The 23,876-nt window shown below is 31.0% G+C and overlaps 1 protein-coding gene and 1 long non-coding RNA gene across 2 annotated transcripts; both read right to left on the bottom strand.

The window, feature by feature from the left end:
* Positions 1-229: 229 nt before the first annotated feature.
* Positions 230-7,343, bottom strand: LOC128189731 (uncharacterized). The gene is made up of 6 exons (XM_052861468.1): positions 4,788-7,343; positions 4,610-4,668; positions 3,365-3,499; positions 2,189-2,432; positions 1,994-2,076; positions 230-1,266 (listed from the first exon to the last, which is right to left on the bottom strand). Exons 1-6 carry the CDS (start codon positions 4,898-4,900, stop codon positions 371-373), a joined length of 1,530 nt encoding a protein of 509 aa, XP_052717428.1. The 5' UTR covers positions 4,901-7,343; the 3' UTR covers positions 230-370.
* Positions 7,344-12,298: 4,955 nt separating this feature from the next.
* On the bottom strand, positions 12,299-14,311 carry LOC128189737 (uncharacterized). The gene is made up of 4 exons (XR_008244269.1): positions 14,153-14,311; positions 13,986-14,060; positions 13,788-13,849; positions 12,299-12,428 (listed from the first exon to the last, which is right to left on the bottom strand). It is a non-coding gene; the product is annotated as an uncharacterized LOC128189737 (long non-coding RNA).
* Positions 14,312-23,876: the final 9,565 nt, after the last annotated feature.

Below are 23,876 nucleotides of genomic sequence, written 5' to 3'. Positions count from 1 at the left end.
CCGCCAAAAATTCCGAAAAGGTATGGACATTAAAAGGTGCATGACCTTTCTTGCAATTTTGTAGCTTTGTTAATTAGTAGCCATCTAATTTACGAACATATATTAAAGACAGCAGGCACTTAACACACGAATTTTTTCAGCAAAATTAAAACATTGAAGGAATAAGGAAATAACTTGTCTTATTTTTTGTTTTAATTGTATTTATTAAAAACCTCTTACACAGAAATCTTTATTTATTCAAAACAAACGTTTTCAAATTGAACAGTCTTTAAAAAACTCAACCATTTTATCATTTTGTGTTAATATAATCATCATTTACAGTCTATTGATGAGTTTTGCTCCCGGTAAAAGGTATGCATTTTGATTTAAACTATGGTATTTTTGCAAAACTGTAAGGTCTTGTGCTCGACTGACCATTGTTTCCCACTCTACTTATGTCTTCTCTTTTCCCAGGGATATCGATGTTCATTGAGTAAACAGAATTCTCTAATGCTTCACTTAAATCGTTATTTGACAAGTTTAAATTTTCAGAAAAATTAAGTTTTGATTGATTTGGCTGTGCTTCTGTTTCACTGTTTCTGTGATCTGTTTTATTAAAATCGTTTTCTGGCAAACCCGTTTCACTTAAATTGTTTTTTGACAACCCCTCAGCCAAACTATATGGTCTGTCGTCACTCTGTGGGTCAAGCTGTCTATCAGCGGCTACATAATTGTGTTTGGTGTTTTCTGAGATATCGTTGTCAACTTCTTGTTTGGATTCTAGTTGTAATCTGTTTCCTGTTAATTGACCCTGGGGTTTGCTTTCCTTTTCACCAATTTTGTTGCAATCTGTTATCTTGGTTTTGGGAAGAGTCACATTGTGACATTTTGAACCATCCATTGGTCGGACTTCTTTTCTAAGTGATGGCTTGTTCATGAGGGAAACGTATTCCTCATCATTGGAATGTGGTAAACTGAGATTCCTATCATACCCCATGTCTGAAAATTTCACTTTCAGGTTTACGTGATCGTATTCATTTTTAATCATAGACTTTTGGTAAATGTTCTGTTTTTCTGACTTGTCATGATGTTTGTCTGAGTCACACTTCTGCATGGCACATAACGATGTGTTCATACATGCTCCGACTGTGTTGGCTCCCCCGATGAACTGGGAATATCTGATCTCAGAGTACGGACTGTCGTCTTCTTCCTGTCCACATACCTGTGTTCTGTTAACATTAGAGAGTTCAATGTCTTCGGACTCCTGGATCAGTTCTTGTTGACGATCTACAAAAATATAGATACAACTAGCAGATTCAGAGAAATGAAATTCAGAATCATTAAGATATATTTTGCATGATTATTTTCGAATATAGTTTTAATGACTATTTATTTCTGTACAAGTAATAAGAAAATGAAACGTATTCATGGTAACATTGAATTGATATATATTTGAGTTTTAGTTTTAACGGAAATCTTAGATATTCCTTTGTCTGTGCAAAAACGTATCTGAGTAGAATACTTCTTTAGTATGATGATCAGAAACTTATATCCATACTGATATACTACGATGCTAAATGTATTGTTGTGACGAAAGAGATAATCTGTTTGATCTAAAATATTGATCGTGATAATGCCAACACAAATATGGAACATCAATGTTAATATTTCCAGATTGATTTCACAACAATTTGTAGAAATACAATTGTTTGTATTTTATATGATATGACGTCATTAGGTATTTTAAGGTCACGATGTGCATTCTATTTGACAGTTCACTGAGACTTTATCGTAACGTTACAGGCGTACTTTATCTAAACAATGATAAAACATTTAGCTCCGGGACACCTTAATATTGCTGCCTATAGAAAGCAAAATCTGCATTTTTTTAATAATAATTATAGTTAAAATTCTAAAGGCTATTTTAATTTAAGAACTGGAACGTTTAAACCTGTAAAAAAACTGTTGAGTTTGGAAATTGTTTAAAGAATGAAATTATTTGGTTTAAACCCACCTTGATTAAAGCAAGAAAGAAAAACCCGTCTTATCCCTGAAAAGCGTTGAGTTTGAGTACCTATGAACGTCAACTTCTTTTTCCTAAGATACACACAAAATACAACAGTTTTGTCAAGAGAATTACAAGTTATGCGACATATTTATCCTTAAACTACTGTTGAAGATGTGTGTAACATCAACAGTGTAAACTTACTGCGAGGGTATAAAGAGAATACACCCAATGATACAAAGGGAGGACAATGAACCAAGCAGAATAAACCATATTGATGGCACTGGAGAGGTATGATCGTCCTCGGTGTGAATGTGACGATCCACTCCACTGTGCTTGGTGTCTTGATAGGTAGACACTTCACCAGTTACATTGGCGATTGTTGATAGTTGAAGTAACTCGGTTTGGGTTGTTACACGTTTTATCGATATTGTGCCAGAATTGGTGTCTAAAAGTAAATATGATTTATGTACATTAGATAGAAGTACAAAATGAAACAAATAAATTCAAACAATCAAAGGGACATTGTCAGAATTTTATTTGGAAAATAACAAGTATTACAATACTTGACTATGAAATGCTAAATATTTCTAACGTAATACCGAGTTATAATATTGACAACTGTGAATACAACGCTCGAAATTCTTTGATATAGGTAGACATGGTTTGGGCCATGTTTTTGTTCTTAGGATATGCATAGGAAAACCAAACAAAAATTCCATTCAGACTGGGTTATAATTGAAATTTAATTGAAAATGACATGGATTTACAAAAGCATTTGGTCGCTATATCAGTAAATGAAAGCTACTATAAAAATAAAAACGTGTATATTATTTTTAAAAAATATCAAGGTATTCGCACATATCTTGCACTTCGCGTGCACATCGAACACGTGTGTTGTTCGTACAAAGTGCATACTATCTACAACATATTGTTGGACTGCACATCATGCAACATAGTAAAGAAGTGATAGTTGTTCCAAGAAAAGTGTTCTTTATCTTATTTTAAACTAGATATTCAAGGTTTCATCCACAACTTATAAATACCCACACATGTAACTTTAAAGAAAGTTTGTTCAAATTGTGATTATGCCCCTTTAACTAAATGTTAATAATAACTACATTGAGACAATTTTATTTTAATAATTTACTTCAAATGAATGACTCGATTTCTTTACAGAAAAACAAGAGAAAGACTGTTCATTGTAAGATTTCTACGCACGACGCCTAAAATTCCTATTTAATACCAAATGTTTAATAAATGGCTATTTAATCATTTCCTTACGTTCGTTGTAAACTTTTTTATTATATAAAAACACTTTATAAATGCTTGCATCAAGCAGAGTAAGCAGTACAGTAAAAATTTGAGGTGAAAAGGTACCATTGGTCGTTTCACAGCCAGTCACGTGATGGCACTCCGAGACGTTACACTCACAGATAGATCTACACAGACGTCCATAATATCCAGTGGAACAGGATGATTTACAATTAATACCAAAGCTTCCGTAGGGACATTCTGCAAAATAGAGAAAAAGGTAAATGTTTTAAAATGTAAAAATAAAATTGAGAACATGAATGACACGTGAGTTACATGAGTAGCACATTGTTCTCATTACAGTGATAAACACAGAAGACTCTATCTAGTATTCCAACCATGAAGAATTTGGAGGACACTGAATATCTGTTATTACATTAACAATAATGCACGATATAACCTTTATCATTAATCTTTTTTTTCAGACAGGTTTTTTTTTTATGAAATTAAGCAAGAAGAACAAAATTGTAATCGAAACGCGCATTATTGCAGCAGAACACTTGAGTTAAAGACACTTTAATATAAAAAGATCGTTATTATCTAATTCTTCCTTGTTAATATATTGTAGAAACTATATTAATTAAGTGTTTAACCAGTTATTTATAACACACATAAACATCAATAATTTTACATAATCAGGAACCATTCTATAGATATTTCCTATTTCCTGTACACTTGAATTTAAAATTATAAAAAATCATTATATTGTATAAGTTTGTAATGAGCCATTTCATGGTTTAAACCTTTTTAAATAGTGTCATAATGGCGTAAAATATGTATTGTGAAATCATTAAAATTCTTGTTGGCTTAATTTTCATTGTATTTGTTGGTTGGTAGCCCTCCATTACGAAATAACACCCTCGACAAAAACAACAATTTTACAAACAGATAGTTTGCAACTGAAACTAAAAACCAATGAATCCATGAAATAACACATGGATGAGCACACAACCAGAAATCCACGAAAATTGGTCTATACAAATTTAAATGATTTACAAGTATATCAGTAGACTTGTCTTCACATTTAATATGTGTATATCTTATTGTGTTCTATTAACATGTGGCAAAGTCGTCCAAATTAGTGTTCATGGTGATAGAAAATTGCAATTATGAGGAATAAATTCAATGTATGATTTTATCTCTCATTAAAAGGTTAACCGTTTTGATATTACTCCTTTAGTATTCTTAATGATTTAAGGGTTAAAACGTCATATTGCAATGGTATAATTTAGATAGTCCTGCTTGATCAATGTGACAAAGTTTTAAGTGACTTTTAAACTAAAGTATGAATAACAATCATAATGTACTTACCACTACAGCTGTTGTTAGCTTCATTAAGATATTGGTTGACGCAGCAAGGACTGGCTAATCTTTACGGTAAAAGTATATAAGTATATGTTAGACTTGTAAAAGTAGTTGATATTTTAAATATAAGTTATTCTTAAAGTAATTTAAAAATCATTCACAAGATATAATACCTGATACATACTTGTTGCACTCCAAGTTTTCCTTTGTATGTCTGATGAACAAGAACAAAGTGCCATAATACAAAATCATCCTACAGAAAATTAAACTGTTAGCTTTCATTGTTTTGAAAAACATATTTTAAAAAGGAAGTTTTATATATTAAATACATTTTAAGCACATTATTTCATATGTCAGTCGGCTGGACGCAACGAATCAAATTAAACTAAAATGAACAGGAAGGAAATGGAAGCTCTCATGACTGGAAAAAATAGATACACAAAATAATCTCAATGAGTCATATGATTACTGAGCTAAAATAAATTTTAAATACAGACGTCCGTTTAGTTTTTGATATTTTTACAAACTAATTCATCAGTTCATACCGTTGGTTTTTAGGATAATTGTGTTTGATCCAGTATTTGAGCTTGGGCCATGTGCTATTAGTAAATAAGTGTAGAAAATTTGTTTATTTTTGCTGTATTTTTTTTCAACAATTTAACTGAACATTAAATGGTGTATAAGCGTTCTAATATCTATTAATCAAATTGACGGCTAGGCTATTATAATAACTTTGATCTGATATATGTGTTTTATCGCCATAAATATATATATTGTCTCATTTGTTTTTAAAAATTTAAATAAATAAGACAAACAAGGATGGCTAGTGTTAACATATGTTTATGAAAGTTTGAATGTAAACATTTTCAAATTTATGGTGAATGAAAATAGTCTATGAATATCTATAGCATAGGGCGATGATTTGGTCTCATATTTACACAAAACGTTCGTAAAAATTTGAGCAGCAACCTTACCTCTGAAAAGACATTGCAATGCACCAAACACTTAATATCTGTTTAAATCTGGATGAATTTCAACGAGCTTTTAGGAGATGATGACAATGCACAAAACCACCCGATGTGATTTCTTTTTTTTTTTTTTAAATTCAAATGCCATTTTCAACGAATTAGTTCTTTTAAAGAGAATACAAATGAATTGAGGAATTTACCCTGCTAATCATTTATACCTGTTGTCGTTTACAAAAAAAAATTTACGCAATCACTCAAAAATAAATAAATTTGTTAAATAACCGATTATCCAAAGTATTCTGTATCTTTTTTATGTTTAAAGCAATACACACTATAATTTATGTCAGTTTTAAAGACATTTTCAATTAAATTATTACATTTTTGTTGTTAATCACATTAATTAATTCAATCACATTTGTAGATATAATAATATTTTCATTCTTTTTTCTTGCCAAGAAAGGAGTTGCATTTCTGTTTTCCCTTATATGTGTCAGTTCGTTCGAGAGCTATACAATTATATTTGGTGTATTTAGAAATATCTATTAAACTTTTCTTGATATATATATATATATACATCATGCTTTTTTTATTTGAAAATAATATTGATAAACTTTGTCTATCAATTCATCTACTCTCTGCCTATATACACAAAACCATCAAATTGGCTTCAACAAAAAAGATTATGTATAATCATTTAATAGGAAATTGGAGATGATTTTTATAGTGTAAAGAATTCATCATATCTAAAACTTTCTCTTTTTTCTATTTCTTTCAATTCTTGTTCTATTCTTTCTTTCTATTAATTCAAATGAAAACCTCTCTCGCTATCTATTTTTGTAATCTTTCCATATAAACACAAAACCATCATCAAATTGACGGTTTCATATTGTCATTTTTTTCATTTAACAAAAAACATGTTAAATATTATCATTAAGTAAAAATTTGAAATACGATTTTTTATATGTAAAGGACTCATCAAATCTAAAACTTTCTTTTTTGAATCAATTTTGTTTTTGTTTTCGTTCAATTCTTCCATTCTCTTAATCGTGCCCAACATATTACTCAAGTATGTTAAAAGTTCTTGGTCATACCAACAATTGATTCTTTTAATTTTGTATACGCTTTGTGTAATAATAAAATAATGCGTATCATTCCTCCCTCCCACCAAATATAAAGTTACATAAAAAAATCATTTACCGAAAGAGACCTGTTAAGCTTTTGTTGCATAAGGAATCAATAAAGCAAAATTAGTGCAATGCAAACACACAGAAAAGAAACATTTAATAAAAAACTCTGCTACTGTTGATTGATAAAAGAAAATGTTATAATAAGAAACAATTGATGTAAAGGGAATCATGTATTTTGCTCTTTATATGTTTTCCAGGGACGTTCCTAATTTGAAAAAAAGATCATTTTTGGTATCTGTTTCAGTGTTATGGTATCACTTTAACATTAAGTTTCAGGAGAGACTCTGTTTCTACATGTGTCCCTAGCTAAAGATTTATGTCCTTGGATATCAATATGTACATTAATTGATTGAAAACTAATATTCTAATCAAGATAAGCGGTTTCCTCCATAGAACTTACGAAAAGATTACTTCAAGCGAAACTATTTATAGTCCTGTTTTATCAACTTGTTTGAAACTGTTCATACGAAGAGCATGCCCTTGTGTATCGAATCAACTGAGAGACAAAAACACCATATGCAGGTTATGAAGGTATATTGCTATATAAGTAAGGAGAGTTATCAATAGAAAAATTGAAGTCATCGCGTTTATCATAAAGTTTTGTTGTTAAGTAACAATCAATGACCATGTCCAGTAAAATTTCCAGATTAAACAGATGACGCAGACTCTGTGGTATCTTTTATTCCAAGTTCACTGGGATATATCGAGTCGACGTTCGTATGGAAATAATAATTGTTAAATGATAATACGTCGTCAATATACTCTAATGTTGAGTTGAAATCACAGCGATTGATTTATTTTTTCACGTACAAGTTTTTGAATAAATTCTGCTTTATAAGAATACAAAAATAGATCTGCTAACAATGGGGCACAATTGGACCCATGGGAATTCCAGCAGCTTGTTGGAGAACTTGATTTCCAAAAACTACATAGACCATGTCTATCAGAAACTTAAGCATCTTTTCAAAGTGAAAAACGTGATTTATCTTTAACTATCACGTGACACCATGGCACGGCAGCTTCAAAGATCGAGTTGATTCCGAAGTAGAAAAATTATATCGCAGTAAACATATTCAATTGGTATTAATATTCAGCACTGTTTTTGTAAAAATAAACAGTTAAATAATAAATTAATCATAATTTTAACGGTAATAAAATTCGGAGTAGCCTTAACCTACTTGCGCATCATGTGTGTGCCCTCCTTATCCGAATTGACTTACAAACGTTGAAATCATTTAAATGTATTTCATTTCATGAGAGTAGTTTTACTTTTGATATTGAAGGAAACCTCTCAAACAGTTTGTTGATATGAACAGGATTTGTTGAATTGACACACCAACTGATAGACCAGTTATCAGATGATTTCAAAATGAGGACCATGTTTTATATCTGTCAACTTTTATTGTGTTTGTGTGTTTTTATGACAAATTATTGTTTATTTTAATATCATCAATGTATAATCAACCAATGCTAATCAACAGAAAAAAATGAATATAAGACATGGTAAATGTTTCAAAGTTAAATAAAACTTTTATAATGTCAATTGATAAATTTTTTATATAGATTCACCCTGGGTATATTTCTTTAATATTTTTTGTTATTAATCAAAGACTTTGAGAATCTCTAAAAAAAATCTTTTCAAAAAAATACTTCAATTCAAATTAAATAAAACATAAATGTAAAATGTGGAAATATATGTTTACAACAATTGAATTAAAGGTAAACATCTGATAATTAATTATCATTAACAAGTTTATTTAAGGACAACGAACTCATTTTAATATGATATATTAAAAAAAAGAGATGCTGCGCAAACGTCAACTTAATAACTGCATCAATCACAGGGCGACGGATACTCTTCTTGTCCTGGTTTAAAATCGTGTCCCTTTATAATCCACAACTTCCGCCAATACTGCAGGTAAAAAATTAAGTTGCAACAAACGGCACATACTGTGGAATCATTAAAATTCGTGGGGGTCAATTTTCGTGGATTGTTGGTTTTTTGCTTATTTGTGGGGATGTAATTTCGTGGGTGCGTCAGTTTTCAGTTTCAGTAAGAAAGAATACTCTTTCTAAATTTTTTTCCGTTGAGGATCTAAATTCGTTGGGAAGGGCTACCCACGAATACCACGAAAACTGAGCCACCACAAATTCTAATGATTCCACAGTATAATGAAGCAGATGATCATTTGAAAAATCATTAAATGAACTTAATATTTGAAATAACAATGAAACATAGTATTTAAGAAATTTTTAAGGGTTAACAGCAAAACTCGAATATAACGAACACGGATATAGCGAATTTACGGCTATAACGAATTATTATTCATGTCCCGGCAAAATTCTTATATAAACCTACAGAAAATTGATGTATATAACGAACACGGCTATAACGAATTTACGGCTATAACGAAGTAATTTAAAGACCCCCTTTGGCAAAATTTTAACGTATCTTATCATTTTTATAACGAACTTTTTCCATTTCAAATTTCATTGAAGAAACATGCAATTTTAAGATGCATAATTTATATAAAATACTCAAATTCAAATAGTATACGGAATTTTTTAAAAATTGAAATGAAATGGTTATATTGACAGTTTTCGAAATGACGGTAATACTAATTTTATAACTTACAATAGTTTAGAAAACTGTAAAAGCCGAAAAAAAAACTTTAATTATTTTATAACGAATTCGCTATAATATTTATTACGAAGTCGTTATAAACGTATAACGAATTACGGCTATAACGAAGTTTTTTCTATGGTCCCTTGAAATTCGTTATAAACGAGTTTTGCTGTATACTTATACTGAATTGTTTCATTTTAAAACAATAAATAAGTCTATATACCTACTTCCTTGTTTTAAACACAACGACGTTTAAAAGGAAATCTGGTATCATTCAGCATGGAAAACAAAGCAACTTTTATACGTTCAGTTAATTACCATTGGAAAAACATAACATCATAGCGTCCTTGCGTCTTCTGACAAAACAGGCAAACACCGGCAATAAATTGCCATACATACTAACAGATCTAGAATACGTTTGAATACTCTTAGTGCTTACAATAGTAACACTATGCAACACGTAGCGTAAATGAACACGCAAAACTGACTAAACACGTTCGATTGGTATTATTTGCAAAATATAATAATATTAACAAAGTTGAAGCTTAAAAATCCATCGACAGACATCTGCACGATTCAATCCTAATTTGATTAAATAATGACCTTTTCAAATATGAAAATATGTATTCTTATAGCTTTTGAAATATTTTTAAAATTTGGCCGTAATTAAAACCATCTTTTATTGAATTTCTTGTGATAGAAATGTTAAATTGTGTATTTTTATGTTTATTTATTTGATTGAATTTAAATGCACGAGCTGTTATCAACCGACCTGATTATGGGGTCATTATATAAATGTATATTAAAGAATTAATTCTTTTCTATTTTTGTATAGGCTGCTGATCGCCAATGATATAATTCCCGTATGTTTTACTCACCTTTTCAATGAAAATGTTACCTCTGGTTACCTGATTCTCGTATGTACGTACCACAACTCACCACGCGAATTTACAGTGTTTTAGTGCATTCGAATCTAACTTGTTTAAATGGATAACGATTTAAACTGCTCTGTTTTACTCAGTGAGAAATGTAGCTGACAGTTGAATATTGAGCCGCTCAGTGTAAAGTATTTAATTATCTGAATAAAAGGCAATGTGTAAAATAATTAAATACACTCATTATATTAAACATTTAGTAAAAACTAAATTTTGGTGAGGTATATTCTTATCAGAAAGCGATATTTTTGTTGTCGTTTATATAGTATTACTTTTTGTATTATTACTGTTTCCATGTGAATATATTAGCATCTTGCTCATTCAATCGCATTAACGAGATGTATCTATCTTCACAGCATTTAGAAAGAGTTTAAATTATCTAAATGCTTTCATTTGATGACATGAACTTGATAAAGACCTACTGACATATTTTTTTCAGTAGGAATAGTCGTTAAGTTTACCTTGAGTATGCTTTTCTTTAGCTTTCGTATTCAGTGTATTCTTGACGTTGCTAACTGTCGGCTCTGTTCGTAAACCTTCTCTTGGTTGAACACTTGGTGTTCCTTGTGTAATCAAAAAAGTTTGTCTTCACGACACAGCAAAAAATAATTTCTCAAATGTAGTGTTTAGAAGTCAATGACATTTCTTTTTTCAAAATAATTGAGCCAAATGGACTCTCTTTTGTACAAAAACGTAAGACTCATGTAAAGTTCATATATTCATGGCGAATATTTAAGGCTTGCCTAAATATCGCGAGAAGTTACAATTGATTTTATGTTCATTATTATCTTCTTGCCGTTTTCTTTTTTTAATTTTAAAATTGCATCAAGTTATTCGTTCTTCAAATTTAATAAGGATAGTTTACAGTCAAGACCAAAGCTTCCGTAGGGACACTCTGTGAAGTGAAATAATCTAAGATGTAAAAATTAACATGAGAACATGAATAACACGCGAGTTACATAGGTAACATATTGCACATTATATTTATTAGATTTAATACAGAGCAGAAGAATCCAACTATAAGGAATTTGGCGGACACATATCAAAATCTAATATCGTTAAAATATTTCAAACATCGCGTGATTGTAATTAGGATTAGGCATGTGTGACAAAACCAACACTTAAAAGGAAAATAGAAAATTATACATTTTTTACCATTATAGAAATAAAGTTATTAAAACAATCTGGGCTTCATTACAACACGGCATTTCAGAAAATAATAGTCATCCAAATTCTTTATATCTATTTATAAGTTCATAAATATTCATGTTACACTGAAAGTTTTTCTTGATCTTGTTTTTTTTTAACTACAAAATATTTGTATATGAACAAAAGCTTCAGGGGGATTCAAACTCATTATCTTCGGTACACATTTTAGTCCGATACTTTAATCACTGAGCTTTATTGATATTCAACCATATCGATTGATACAAACATTTTAAACAAAACATTTAATTCGCCATTTTGTGACGTAGTGTCTTAAAAAGTAGAAGTCTTAATATAGTAAGATACCTTAAATTAATTGGAATAAAGAACCCCCTACCACACAAAGAGTACACGAGGAATGATAGCCGTTCGTCAAAACTGGTATTCTAAACACTTTTTTGAGATTGTGTGTATTACAGAAAGTTTAGATAATTAGACGAAAAATAAAGATCTAGTACTTAGTTTTTCTGAACTTTAAAAAGTGTATTATCAATGTATCTCTCAACAGCTAGTCAAAGTAATTGTTGTCGGGACAGATTTATTCATACAAGGTTTATCTTGGTGATATAAATATATATTTAATTCTTTACTATTTCCTAGTGAGATAGATTATGGTTTGTCATTAAATAATTTGATTAAACCAAAAACCTTAGAAGATATGTCATTGAGCAGTACCATCAAGTTCACAAATGAACTTTAGACACAACTTATATAAAATTTCATGGACGTAAAAAAATCAAGCGATACAAAAACTTTAAAAAATTGTACCGATTGTCGTTATACAGCCAGTCACACGATGACACTCCGAGGCGAAACACTCGCAGGGAGATTTACACAGACGTCCATAAAATCCAGAGGGACATAATGATTTACAATTCCAGCCAATGCTTCCTTTGGGACACTCTGTGAGAAATATAAAAAACAAATTAACATGATGCCTGATGTAAAAGCTTTAAAAGATCGATGCTTAATTTAAAAGAAAAAATCTAGAATGTGAGTAAATTACCACAACATCTCATAATAGTGATTAGCGACTAAATAACTCGCAATTCATTGTATTGCTGTAATGTGATGTAGAGGTACATATCATGGTCTTACTTGTTTATCATAATAGAAAAGGGAATATTTGGTAGACTTTACTTTACAGCATTACAGAAAACAAAATAACTAGTTAAGTTCAGGAGTAGTCATACTGTACTATCTTAATGTAATATAAAAGTGAAAAAAATTATATAGCAAACAAAGGTAACTTACAACGTTTTTGTGATTATTAAAATTTGAAAAGTTCGAACTTAACGAGGCCGAGTACAGAACGAGTACGCACGCTTTCGCGCAGCGTTTCATTTGTATTGTGACGTTATCTTTTTGCTTTGTTGACGTCATGGCCTGATAGTTTCAACTGCAGATATTCAGCGAAATTTGTTCAAAATAGCTCATTTGATGCATAAAATTTTTTGTGTGGAATAAACATAAAAGACTCAAAGAAAAAGCTATATTTGGGCTCGGGTCGAAAACGTGAAGCCTAGTCCTCTGTCACGTTTCTTATCCCGCCTAAATATAGATTAATTCATATATTTCAAAACAGTAACCGTATATTTTATATTAATGACCCTTAATATATGATGTTATTTATTTATTTATTACTTAAATATGTCTGAATGTTGTAATAATACTATGAAGATCACCATTTTTCGCCTTTGTTAAAAAAAAAATAGCGATAATCCGACAAATCTGGGAAATTGGGCATACAAAAAAACAACTTTGATAAGACCCCTGGAACAAACCAGGAGGTAAAAGGTTTTTTTTATTTGACCATTTGATGCCTTTTGGCAATAAGTTAAATATGTAGAACAGAAACAGAATCCCTAGGGCAGAAGTTTAAAAAAATGTAAAAAATGTGCAAAATTGGTACATTTCAAGCAAAATCCCATAGGGTCCTATGTTAAAAATTAACAAACTTTGAGATGACCCCTTAAACAAAGTGTGTGGTAAATGTCTTATTTTTTAATCTTAAAATAATAATTATATCAGTAGAAATTCATGTAAAAAATTTCATTCAAAAATCTAGGGTAGAACAAATTAGACCCGGCCTTGAATGATTATGAATTTTTTCTCTGCAGAATATCATTCACTTTTTTTTTATCAATATAATCTAAGGTTTTAACGTTAAAATGCATCTACGACTCGTATTACCTATGGTTACTTTCGATTTTAGTGATCTAATCATATTTATGAGCTATTAAAACATTATTACTAACTTACCTATACAAGTGTTATTATCGTCATTCAACTGCTGGTTGTAGCAGCACGGATATGGATGTGATCTTCATAATAAAATGATAAGGAGGTAATCCGTTTGCAAAATATTAACGTAAATTTGGAAAATATTTGTTATTTTGAAGAAAAAAAACATTTTAGTAATTATGAATTTGTAAACTCCATTGCTAGCTGATGACTTACTTTGTGCACTCCATTTGCTCTTTAGACTCACATATAATGGAAAGTGAAGTGAGGCAGTACAAAATGTTTCTCATTCTAAAAACAATAGCTTTGTTTTTTTAACATTAAAACATTGCTTTTTTAAAAAAATAAACATTATTTAAAAACACATTTTGTAAATTAGATACCTTGTAAATAAAGGGCAGGTATATACCAGTATTTTCTTTGTTGATCAACTGGACTCGGCGAATAAAGCTTAGGCATAGCAAACGCTATACTGATCCGGAAGGAAATGAAAGCTCTTAGGACTGGGAAAGTAGGGTTTTGTTTTTAACATTTCAAGATATTCTCAAGTAGTTATCTCAAAACCGAATCAAATTAAATCGAATTTCAAATAAAAATATTGTAACTGTGGTACTTGTAATATCATCCTTTTAAATTATGCCTATATGCAACTATCACTTAAGGAGAGAGTTCATGCCATATTTATAGGCAATGTTCATTATATGTATTTAGATTTTCAGATGATGTTCTATAAAAAAGCCTCTCGTTTTTATTAACATCCGGTGCTATTGTTTATTCTGAAAAGACTAAATCATGGTCTAGCTTGTTCCGATCTCCGCTATGACTGATATATAGATAAGTCTCTTGTAATCATACCCTGCAACGTAACATCAGATCACGTAATGGCTATACAGATCAATAGTCATGGCACCGTCCTCTTTGGCAAATTAATAGAAATACACTTTGAATAACTTAGAATTAAGACGTTAAAAAGAGTATTTCAAAAAGCAAATCTTCCTTCTGCTAAGTTTTCCAGATTAGATAACTGCAAACAATTTATGAACACACCAACAATCTTAGCAAAGAGTGACTTCTCCTTTCTTTAACAAATTTTGTGAAAAAGAGCCTCACTACTTGAATTATAAAAAGAGTGTTTTATCAGATTTTTTTCTACGTCTAGTACCAGCTGGAAAAAAACTCAGATATCAGAGTGTGATATTTGATCACCTGGCCATCGATGGAATGATCTCACTCTAAACCAGGTTGGAAACTCCGGTTTCAAAAAATCTCCACTTTCTTCAGAGAACCGATCAAATGGAGCTTGATTTAAACTTTTCCTGCATTAACGCGCATTTTCTAATGTCTCGACTTAATATCTAGTTAATCATCCTACGTATTTTTTTCACGGACAAAGAGTATTGATTAAACGGAAGCTTCATTTCTAATCACACATTTCAAACAGTGCAACGCACTATTCTACAATGAAAAACCATATTTTTCAAAGATTTCAATCGATTTTTGAAAACCTGAACAACTCATGTAATTTCCTGGTTTAACAGATCTATTAATAGTGTATTCTTAATTAGACAGAATGGGGAAAAACTGCCCCACTAATATCAACATTTTATCTTTAAAATAATCAAATATCAGGGTTCTTATATACAATTCGTTTGATTTTTTTTTATCCTCAGACGGATTTTATAACTTTTGATATGATTCTGACTCTATTATTTTGCATGAAAATAAAAGAAAATTGTAGAAGAATTCCCAAGTGTCCTGCAAATTACATAATGGTTGATCAGCTAAAATATAGTTAAATAAGTACGTGCTTAAAATGATGGGGTTGCATGTGTAAAACATTTGAATAGCTAAACCTCTGTCCTTCAGACGTGAAAATTATGTTCTACGCATCAGCATGCAGTGAGTTATTAGCATTTTGTTTTATATTGTAGGTTGCAAAGATTTTTCAAACACAATAGCCGAATCTATAATGCAAACAAATTACGAAGTCCGCTTGAGAATCCATAAAACGATAATAGCAAAACTCTTTATTTCTAACCAAATGTAACATTGAACCTTGTAGGAAGAATCGTACACTCTATTGTAAATGGTAACTTGAAAACGGACAAAGATAATAATATAGGGTTTTCATAATCATATATTGCCTGTTACTGGCAATATATAGGGTTTCTTAGATCTAACCCCTGGGTCATCCCCACCCCCCAGGAATTGGAAATTACCATATATCTCAAAAACTGTTATAATCATGACCCCTAAACAATATATATTAATGTTTCTGATGTCAAGGGGCATCAAATGTTATGTGGGTCTTGGGCCCTGTGGGCGGTCCTGACCCCCTCAAACAGCGAGTCCCTTAATATCTTCAAAACAGTTGAGATCCCCACCCTTAAACCATATGTATTCTTGTTCCTTGTGTCAAGGGGCATCAAACAGTATGTAGGTCATGGGCCCCGGGGGTGGTCATGACCCCCCTCGAACAGGAAGTGCACGAATATTTCGAAAACGGTTGAGATCCCCACCCTTTAACCATATATATCTATGATCCTTAAAGGGCATCAAAAGGTATGTAGGTAATGGGCCTCAGGGTTAAATTTAATTTTTCAAAACCGTAATGCACATCTATGGAACAGTTCCTATCATATCCCAAGATATGATGTGTCTATCCATTAAATCATAAAAGGAGCTCTTGGATCTATGTCTTTTTAGTGATAAACGTCAATTTTCCGCTACTATTTGACTCCCTGGATGAAATTTAAGTTTTTATACCTTACTGCACATCTATAGAACAGTCCCTATCATATCCCAAGATATGATGTGTCTATCCATTAAATCAGAAGAGGAACTCTTGGATCTATGTCTTTTTAGTGATAAATGTCAATTTTCGGCTACTATTTGACTCCCTGGATGAAATTTTAATTTTTAAAAACTTCTGGCACATCTATAGGACAGCCCCAATCATATCCCAAGAGATGACGTAGCTACTCCAAAAGTTGTAAGAGGAGTTCTGGGAACCTTACTTTTTTGCCAATAAACGTCATTTTTTTGTTGCCCACTGATCCCCTTAATAAAAAAAATTCTAAAACCTGATCACACTTCAATAGGACACCCCCAATCATATTCTAGAAGATCATTTGGCTAATGCCAAAAAAAAAAATACGTTTTTGAAACCAGTTTTTTTTGTTAAAAAAAGTCATTTTTAAGCCATTTAAGGTGTCTCGGGGGAGAATGTTTCAAACATACGATTTCCTTTTTACAGTGAAATGTTAACTTATGAGTAAACTATATGCAAAATATAAAATAAATTGACCGGATAGTTTATCTGTTTGTCGCGCTCAAATTTTGGTCGTATGTCCGATTCATCACCGACATTTTATATAGGATTATACAGGAAAATGAGGGTTTTCATTTTCAATTTCATATTTAAAAAATTACAAAAATACGATTTTCTTTAAATTTTCAGCGATGGAAGGTTAACGTATATGTAAACTTTTGTCCAAATTAAAACGAAATTGATCGGATGGTTTCTAGACTATCCGTCCTCATAGTTTGATCCTATAAACGTGCCGTGCCAGCCATTTTACATTATAGAATTGTATAAAACAAAAGGATGTTTACGAGTCAAATTTAATTTTATTTGTATTAGAAGAAAAAATACATTTCCACTCACACAGAACGTAGAAGGGTCGCGTATATGTTTTTATTTTGCAAATTATAGTTTTGATTTTAATTATTGACGCTGTAATAGAAAATGCACGACGTTAATTTTTGTCAATTGTTACGCCAGAGTCCCAACTGACGTCATCCTAAGACGTTGACTCCGACGACAATAACGTCGATTTTGAAAAAGCGGCGAAAAAATTAAAATACTTCTGACATTATTTTAACGATTCATTTCACTGAAAATAATTTTTTGATAAGTAATTTTTCTGAAATAAAAACGTTTCATGATAACCTGTATCATTGAACATTTTACTTTAAATTTGTGTTTTACAACAGTAATGCGCAATACCCTGCGCAGAGGGCGCAAAATTTTAAACCCACTACCGACCTTAATGAACCCTAGGACAAAATTGAAAATTCTGAAACCTTATTGCGCATCTATAGGATACCCTAAAACATATTCCAAGAGATGATTTGTCTACTGTTGAAAATGTAGGAGGAGTTCGAGGTAGAAGGTTTTTTGTGAAAAAACGTCATTTTTTTACCAATAATTTGACCCCCAGGACTAGCAGAGAATTTTTGAAACCTTTTTACAAAACAACATGATACCTCAAATCAAACTACAAGAGTTCAGTTTGCTGGTTTATAAGATGTAAGAGCAGTTTGAGAAAGTAAAACGTGACAGACGGACGGATGGACGGACGGACGGGCCGAACTGGGTAACAACAATATAGCCGAACTTTCTTTAGAAAGTGCGGGTATAATAAAAATATGAGAAACTAGGAAAATTGTATATGACATTCTGTACATATCTGAGTACTTTAAAAACTTTAATCTATAAAAGAAACGGCTATAAATATTTAGTGCATAGACTGTTGATTTAGTCTCGGATTCGCAGAAGGTCTAAAATGTGAGCAAAATCCTTTATTTTAAAGAAACATGTTAATAAACAAAGCACTTTAAATGCAACAAATAAATACAAATGAATTGAGAAACTCGCTCCGCATCACATTTATACTCCTTGATGCTTATAGAAAATAGTAACGTCACTGCATAAAATACCATCTACATTTATCAAGTGAATGTTGAATTCTGCAAGGAATAGTGCATGTCGTTTTTATGATTAAATCTATACACGCTTAAATTTATGTCAATTTTTAAAGACAGTCAAAATGCATTTTCTTGAAAACTTTTAAAAGCAATTCTAATGTTGTAAAATGCAATAATTAGTTCAATTGCGTTACAGGGATGTAACGTTTTAAATATCTACTTTTGTGCAAGGTACAGAATTACTTATCATTTTAGTTGGTCCATACTTGAAAGGGACATTGATGGTAACTAAAAAAGGAAACTTTATGATAAACGTGATTATGATTAAACTTCAATGTTTCTATTATCAACTTTACTTACGTTTGTAGTAAGATTTTCATACATGTTGCTAGGCCATTATTGTTCACCTAATTGTATACGAATTTTTTCCGATTACGACAATGAGCACACGGCGGGTGTGACCGGTTAGCAGAGGATGCACACTCCTCCATGGCACCATATCCTACTTCTAATTTTTGTAGAGGTTTGTGTTTCCTCTGCTCCTGTCTTGTACTTTTCCTTTGGATTTTTTATTTTGAACTCTCTTCATTATCACCATACCTTCTAGCGAGTGATCGTTAAAACTGGCATCTCATTTAATATTTAGTTCTCAATTATTCACATCAAAATACTTTATCAGAGTTTTTTGATTACATATATTTTGAATATGTTTTGAATATTTTTCGATCAAATTCGCTCGACATTCAACTCTCAGTCATGACATCATTAATTTGTAAATTTACGTAATACAATCTAATTTGTGAAAAAAATGTCTTTTGTATCGTTGACTTCTTTTTAGTCTGCATTTCATTCTTTAAATATTTGATAAGGTACATCATAAGTAAAATTTGTGATATCACAGAATTACATGTAACTCAGATTCAAAATGCATCCTTAACACCCAACATTTGGATTTGGATTGGCCTCTCATAATTTAACCAAGTAGGTGTCTCATAACTGAGCCTAAATCAAACATACCAGTCTGACTAACGACAGTCTCTCTCCTTACACTTAGGTTGTAAGAAGAAAAGGGAGAAGAGAGGAAGGGTATTTAAAATAAAAAATTGAATACAACAGTTAATTATGATAATATTTTATCTACTAGTTAATATACTAGTAATGATTTTGTGTCTTCGTGACGTTCTTACAGTTTTTGAACGTGAAAAAAAAATAACAATACAATTTCCCCTTCTTTTGTTAATCTCCAAATAGGATGTAATAATCATATCGCCATCAAAGGCTTTTAATTTTTGGTTAAAAAGTGATTAAAGTTGTCTCACATTTACATTTAATAGATACAGATATTGTATCAGCTATCATTCAATAATGCAACCTTATTTGGACTTCCTTACACATCCCATTCAATAATTTATTTCTCCGTTTACGTGTAATCCTGTCACCTTTTCAGCTGATTTTGAGTGACAATGGTTATAACAAACGCCATGCGTATTTACAAAGACATTTTACGTATAATTGCCCTGTTTTGGAGAATACATTGAAGATATAACATACAATGGCGCGATTTATCTACCTGAATAAATATACAAATTCAATACATCGCGTGCACTTCTGATATCATCTATCTTTTTGATATATGTCTATATATTATTTTCATTTTAAACCGAGTATAGGCCAAACCTATGCTAATTCGATTCAATGCACATTTGTCTAAAACAATTTGATTTATTGGAATATCTAATATATCTAAGACGTATAAAGAAGAAACATTGAAATAAATCTGTGTCTAATTGACAAAAAGTAGGAAAAAACCGATATAGTTTTATTCCCTTTATTAAATTGGACAAAACCACTTGAAAATAAAATTAAATTATAGATAACATTTGATGAATTTACAAACACGAAATGAAATTTGACCAAGGACGATATGGTATATTTGTTTATATTTTAAAGTGCCCTTCCTGTTTACTAAATATCATATTTTGTCCATACTAAAGGATTACGGAATACTTCCTTGAGTATTATGAAGCGATCATTTTTGATTGGGGCGTGATGATACTGTAAACGTGGAAATTTTGACGATGTGTTAATTTTGACTATGTTGGCGATTTTTATTTTCTCGTCAAAATTTCCACTCGCCAAACTTCACATTATATATATAGCATATTAATACCAGAAATTTTTAATCGGCATTATCCCTTTAGGACTAGATCAAAGTTAATGATTCATTTATGTAAATAGCTATAAAAACATGTAATTAGCATTTAAAAAAACCCATAAAATCTAAACAAGCATGTTTTAAATGCAATTATCACTCAATCGTCACAACATTCTATAATAAATTTGCGTGCGTAATTATCATGCCGTGTTTGACCTACTTTGTTACCTCAGACAATATCGTATAGTGAATAAAAACAGAATACAAAGAACAATGTTATTCCATCAAATCTTTCAAACTTTTTTTTCAATCAAAGTTAAATTTTATTAATACCATCGCTTGTAAAAGAGTTCGCAAGAAAGATAACTCTAACCCTGGCATTATAAGAAATCAAAGATAGATAACTCCTACTCTTATTCAAAAATTCGTCAAAATTAAAACTCGCCAATTGTCTCTTACTAAAAAATCGTCAAATTTTGAACTCGTCAATATAACCACGTTTACAGTACATGCATCCAATAAAGCCCGAATGGTTTTGTTATAGATTTGATAACCCCCCCCCCCCCCCGACCGTGCCACGGGCATAGACACTGAAAAATGTAAATAAGCAACTAGTACAACTTATACCCCTAACATAAAATTAAGACACGGTACGTTTTTAACAGGTGGTAAAATCAAGTCGCAACGAGGTTTCAATCCCGCGTACTCTGACGTACCGTACCAACACTCTAACCATTGAACTATTGAGACCCGGTATATTGATATCACACACCTGTTAAGCTGTGAAATACTCCTCCTCTTGATAGAAATTTGTCCGCAAATCAACGAGTGAATTCTACGAGTTAAGGAGATGATGTGAAACATGTTCCTAGGGATGACACTGGACTCTGTACGTTATGGCCAAATTTGACAGGTTGAGGGTCAAGTCTCAACAGGAACCTGAACCCAGGACCTCTAGTTACCGTGCCAGTGCTTACTTACTTAATAACTATTGAGCTATTAACAAGTTGAGAGTCAAGTCTGAAGCGGGACTCTGACTACCGTGTCAATGCTCTAACCAGTTAGCTTTTAAGACCCCATATATTGACCGACAGTCACACACCTGTTAATATTGTCACATGCTCCACCTCTTGGTAGACATTTGTCCTTAAATTAAAGATAGGACATCCATACAAATCAAAACATGTTTTGTAGCATGTTTCTAAGGAATTACAGTGGGGTTTGTTCGCTTAACACCAAATGTTATTAGTTCAATATATTAATCATTAAATGAACAATTCAAAAAAATAAAATAAAGAAAATATCTATGACTAAATTTTCTTTGTTTTGTTTTCGGAAAACTTACCAGACATTGCCTTTTAAAAATCTTTCAATTTTTTTTTTAACGTTCTTAATATCAATTTGTTAAATGAGGCTCGATGTCTGTATACAATTTAATTTGGGTGAGGATATTTTCTTTGCCAAGATTTCAAATGAATAAAAAAAAGTCTTTTAATCGGATGAGCCCTGTTTAAAAACTCATAAAATGTGTATTTAAAACTAATAATGCAAGAAGAAAATAAAATTCAGCAGAAAAGTCCACTATATCATCTACTAGTCGTCTTATTTTCTATATGACTTGTAGAATTGTAGAAAGTTGTCATTGCGGATAGTCCTCTGCATTCCACCAGTCCTATAAAAATCACAAATTCATTACAACAATTTTTATCTACAATTGATCAATTTTTTTCAATTATAAATTCAAACAATTATATACAATAGTAGACAACAAAGTAAAGTTATCTATAAAATAATCAAATAACAAAATTCTTCTATATTATTTATATGATTTTCTGGTCCTAGGACGGATTTTAAAAGTTTTGATATGATCCTTAACCTATTGATTTGCATAAAAATAAAAGAAAATTGTAGAAGAATGCACAGGTGCTTTGCAAGTCACATAATGGTTGACTACCTGAAATGTAGGTAAATAAGCATGTGCATAAAAATGATGCGGTTGCCAGTGAAAAACATTTATATGACTTAACTTCTGTTCCTTGGACGTGAAAATTATGTTCTATTCATTAACAGTGAGGTGTTAGCATTTTGTCTTATAAAGTAGGTTTGCAAAGAATTTTCAAACATGAAAGCCATACCTGTGATGCAAACAAATTAATGAGTCTGCTTGGGTTTGCGTAAAACGATGGTAGTAAAACTGTTTATTTCTAACCAAATGTAATTTATACGGATTTCAGTTTATTTGCGAAGTTTCAATAAAATAACACAGTGGAATCATCATTGTTTGTAGAGGACCAATGTTCGTGGCCTTCGAGGGTACCCCTTCATAACGAATTTACATCCCAATGAACGTAGTTACAACTATTTATTTAATATTTTTTTACAAAACAGACCTTGCTACCGACGAAGGTACGTCCCCACGAATCAGGACCTTTTTAAGCTTTCATCCATGAATAAAAGTGATTCAACAGTACACTTTCTATTTTATATAGGGGCATCATACAGGTATATTTACCATATGAATAGTAAAGACATTGCTATTCTCAGCAATTAAAAGCAAACTAAAAAATAATACTGCTATAGCGCTTCTACCTCAGATTGTGATATGTGATATTAAGTTAGTCATGTTAAACGTTATATGTAAAAAAGCTAAATTGTATCGTGTGTTTTTAGTAAGGGTCAACTTAACATATCAAAATGCAGTTAATATTGGAACATTTTGAGTTATTACAAGTGTAGATTGGTGAAATGGTTTCATTCAAAAGTTAAGAAAACTATTCCTTAGGTTAGCAACATTCTACCTGTAAACTCTGAAAGCTGTCATGCAATTGTTTTTGATTTATTTCTTTAATTTCTTTAATTTTTATTTTTATAGGTACTCTTTTAAATTCTTTACTTTATCATGACGCCAATACTGCACACAAAATCAATTTTTGAAACAATAAATAAATCTGATAAAACATAAATTTGTCGTAAATAATGTATACATTTTTATCTGTATTTTGCTTCTAGTGCTCAATTTGATTATTAGTTTCCACCAAAAAGTCTGAAAAGGTATAAACATTAACAGGTACAAGAACTTTATTTCAATTCTGAAGCTTTGTTAATTAGTAGCCATTTAATTTACGGACATATTTTAAAGACAGCATACACTTTACACACAAATTTTTTGAGCAAAATTAAAACATTGAAGAAATAAGGAAAGAACTTGTCTCATTTTTGTATCAATTGTATTTATTGAAAGC

This window comes from Crassostrea angulata, chromosome 6, assembly GCF_025612915.1.
Source record: "Crassostrea angulata isolate pt1a10 chromosome 6, ASM2561291v2, whole genome shotgun sequence".
Classification (NCBI taxonomy): Eukaryota; Metazoa; Mollusca; class Bivalvia; order Ostreida; family Ostreidae; genus Magallana; species Magallana angulata.
The sequence above is the reverse complement of the archived record's forward strand: the minus strand, read 5'-3'. Positions and strand labels throughout refer to the sequence as shown.